The 3,661-nt window shown below is 40.3% G+C and overlaps 1 protein-coding gene across 1 annotated transcript in view; it reads right to left on the bottom strand.

Annotated features, from left to right (window-relative positions):
• The window catches only part of Cbr-prx-5, a gene marked incomplete at both ends in the record, with an annotated part of 4,513 nt that extends 1,625 nt beyond the window's left edge, over positions 1 to 2,888 (bottom strand). The window contains 5 exons of the mRNA XM_045242013.1: positions 528 to 752; positions 796 to 1,116; positions 2,070 to 2,399; positions 2,650 to 2,744; positions 2,789 to 2,888. Coding sequence (XP_045094458.1) covers positions 528 to 752; positions 796 to 1,116; positions 2,070 to 2,399; positions 2,650 to 2,744; positions 2,789 to 2,888 — 1,071 coding nt within the window. The remainder of the gene's footprint in view (positions 1 to 527; positions 753 to 795; positions 1,117 to 2,069; positions 2,400 to 2,649; positions 2,745 to 2,788) is intronic.
• Positions 2,889 to 3,661: the final 773 nt, after the last annotated feature.

Here is a 3,661-nt window from a genome sequence, read left to right as displayed (position 1 = left end):
GGGATTAAAGTTAAGGTAGCCGTTTTCGCTTACACCAATTCTTACACTTCAACTTTGACCCCGATTATCTCGGCTCCTGTGAACGATATCACAATCATATTAACTGATAAAATATTTCTGATAATACAACTAAAGTTTTATCAGTTGCCAGATGTTTGATATCTCTTATGGGAATCGAAATAATTGGGATCAATTAAACCTCAATTCTTTCAGCCGATTGTGAGGAGTGTTCATGTGAATGTGGAATTGAGCAGTGCTCCAATGGTGCCAGTCCTGTCAAAGTGATTCATAAACAGATGCTGTTGCCGTGTGCGTGTGATTGCACATGCACTTTTAAGTGTCTATAGTCGTCTCTATTCGGCTATTTACCGTAAAACCTCTAATAGAACGACACCCGGATCGTCCNCCCACGTTTTATTGAATAGACAATAGCAATTAAGTTAATTGAGCTCAACGTGTATACCTATAGAATGCGCTTCTATTTGAGTGTTTACGGTTGTTATTTTTAACCTATTAAAAAAACATACCGCTGGATTTCTAGAAATTGCCAATTTCAGACAATCAACTGCTCTGGCAAAATTCCTATTAAGATTGTACAACACGCCTAGCGCATTCTGAAGATCTGGATCCGGCGTGGCACCTTGTTGACGGGCGGCATCTAGGAATCTGGCTTCTACTCTGTTAAACGTCTCGTTATCCAGGAAAGATGAGTACATTGGCGCGTTGTTGGTGACTTGGGTGGTGTTGGAACCCTAAAAACAGATTAGATTTTTGACTAGACGTTTAGGAACGTACCAAATAAGAAGACATCCATTTATCCAACTGATGAAGTGCTTCATTTTCTTGTCCTTCGTTGGCTTGGGACACTGATAGTGCTAGAAGGGCATCCTTATTCCCGGCATCGATCTGGAGACACTTGTTGAACGCTTGCATTGCCAACTGATCCTTCTCATTTTCGGCATGAGCCAAGCCTAGCTTACACCAGGCTCCCGCATCCTGTGGATTCTTCTGGACTGCGGCCTCGTAAGCCAGCATCGCATTTCCAATGTCTCCGTTTTTCATCAAATTATCACCCTCTTGAAGGGGATTCGTTATAGACATGAAAGGGTTGGTATCCTGGAAAGGGACTCAACTTTCTCAATTTCTGTAAGAGATATCAAAAACGTGTCAACGGATAAAATGTCGGTAATATTATGATAGACATTTTATCAGTTGACACATCTTTGATACCTTTTACAGGTACGGAGGTAGTTGAGCTTGAAGCACAAGCTTGAAGCATCGTGGCTTGACGGCCATGACTCGATTCAAACTTGGAATTTGGGAAACAAGATTAAACTAGAGTTTCAGTCAAAAATCCAAATTTCAATATAGTCAAGTTAAAAATCACTTTTTGATTCGAGCAGAAATTTCAAGTTTGAACCGAGTTAAAGAGACTTCTCTAACACCACCTTATGCTCGTCACTTTGAGCTCGATTATCTCGGTTCCTATGAAAGACATCAGAAGTTTGTCCACTAATCAAATATTGCTCATATTGAGGCAAACATTTTATCAATTGGCACTATTTTGATAACTTCTGGAAGAATCGAGATAACTGAGCTCAAAGTAAGAGCATAATGTGACGTTAGAGGTGCCCACCTTTGCCGATTATATAACTTGGTTCGAACTGGAAATTTCGGTTTGAGTCAAAATTTTAAATGTAGAACTTGACGAGATCTACAAAATGATACTAAATGCTTCTATGTTTATATGCCGAGTTTCAAAACAGAAGTCGCAAAGAAACCGACCAGCACAACTCTGGCTAATTTCGCCTTATTTGTTTCACTGCCCGTGGTTGGACAGACAGCATTTAAATATGACCGAAGTTAAGATTATTTTGTAGACCTCGTTCAGTTCTACATTTCACTTTTTGATTTCAAGCCATATTCAAAGTTTGAACCGAATTATGCTCCCGGCAAGGCTGTGAACTAATTGACTCCATGGTAACCCACTCACGGCTTGAGCCAAGCCCGGCCGCGGCCTCGACTTGCGCAGCCTTGACGCCAGCCCAGTTCACAAATATGAAACATACCTGATAAACATATCCAGCGACATTCTGAATCGTCTCCTCCTTCTCCATATCCCTCTTAATCTCTTCCCATCGCTGTTCAAATGCCTGCTGACCATCCCACACTTTCTCCATTGGGTCCTGATTTCCCAAAAAGTCATCCGCCCAAGCGTTGCTGCCTTGTTGGAGGGAAGTGTCAACGGTGTCAAGATATTCAGAAGACCACATTCCAGAATCTTGGGGATGAGCAATTGAAGCAGAGGAGAGAGGCATAGCTTGACGCCACGCGGATTCCATTCCTTGGGATGTGGTACCAGCGGTGTACTGTTGGGTCCATTGTGTAGCTAGTTGGTTCTGAAACCATTTCAAAATAAGGTAAACTACCATAAACACTCTAAAATAAGGCCACACGACTCATCAACTTTCAGCCCCATGAACCGAGATATAGGAGCTCAAATTTCTAGTATGGGGTGACTTTTTATTAAAGTGTTTACGGTGAACTCTTTTAAAGGTCTTACTTGTCTCGGTTGAAACTCTTGCGACCAATTCATTGCCATACTTGATGCGGATGTTTGTGGCAAGTTTCGTTGCATGGACTTCATACTAAAACTTGTGGTGCCATTGTGTTTGCTTGTTGTCGTAGGAACTCGTTGGCCATTTGCTCACCAAGAGAGGAGGAAGGCATCATGGATGAAGCCGCTAAAAATTGAGGATTTGAATATTACGAACACCCAAAGTCCTACCTGTACTTGGTGCCACTCTTTGGTTTGATGTTCCAAAAGTGTTTGCCAGACCGACCAGGGCATTTTGTTGGCCACATTGTCCCTCGACGACTCCTTTCATTTTTGAGTCCCTTTAATAGAAGGTCCCTCAGAAAATGGCTTGGGAAAATAGAAGGAATTTCTAATGCAGGTTTTACGGTAATTAGAAAAATAACTTTGAAGAAAATGACTATATGTAAAGCTAAGATTTAAAAATGTTTCAAAATATTAAAATTTTGGAATGTTCCAGAAAGAAAAAAATCTATGCCAAAAAACAAGACCAATAACGAAACCTCTTTTTCGACCCCGGTGTAGTCCGATTGATTGATACTACACTTGGAGAGAATTAGAGATTACGATAAGATAGGAGACGCAGAGAGGTAGAGGGAAAAAAGTAGTGTCTTATCATTATACAGAAGATGGTCGTAGGGAGATAAGAGAACTCTTTTTTCAGGACTTTTATTGGGCCGGATCTGGTTTGGGTCCGATAACAAAGTTGGAATTGATACCTGCGTGGCTCCGCAGGACCTTTTTTGGGTGAAATCGTATGTCAACTTTGGAGTCCTACAAAAGTAGTTTAGAATTGTTCAATTTGATTGAAAATTTCAGAGTGTACTAAACAAAAATAGAACTTCCTTTTTGTAGTTGACACCTTTTTTGTAGCTTTTTTGGTTTTTGAGATGTGCGCGTTTAAATATCCTTCTCTCCTCTTTCTCTCTGGCACTGTAGCGGGTTCAATCTTTGAAGGCGCATATCTCAAAAACTAAAAAAGCTACAAAAAAGTTATTTATTGGAAGATGTGGGAAATTTTATTTTACACATTTTTATAATTTAAAATTTTTATGTGGCTTTTTT

The sequence above is a fragment of the Caenorhabditis briggsae genome (genome assembly GCF_000004555.2).
Source record: "Caenorhabditis briggsae complete genome, chrII, whole genome shotgun sequence".
Taxonomy (NCBI): Eukaryota; Metazoa; Nematoda; class Chromadorea; order Rhabditida; family Rhabditidae; genus Caenorhabditis; species Caenorhabditis briggsae.
Note: the sequence above shows the minus strand (reverse complement) of the source record. Positions and strands in the feature narration are given on the sequence as shown.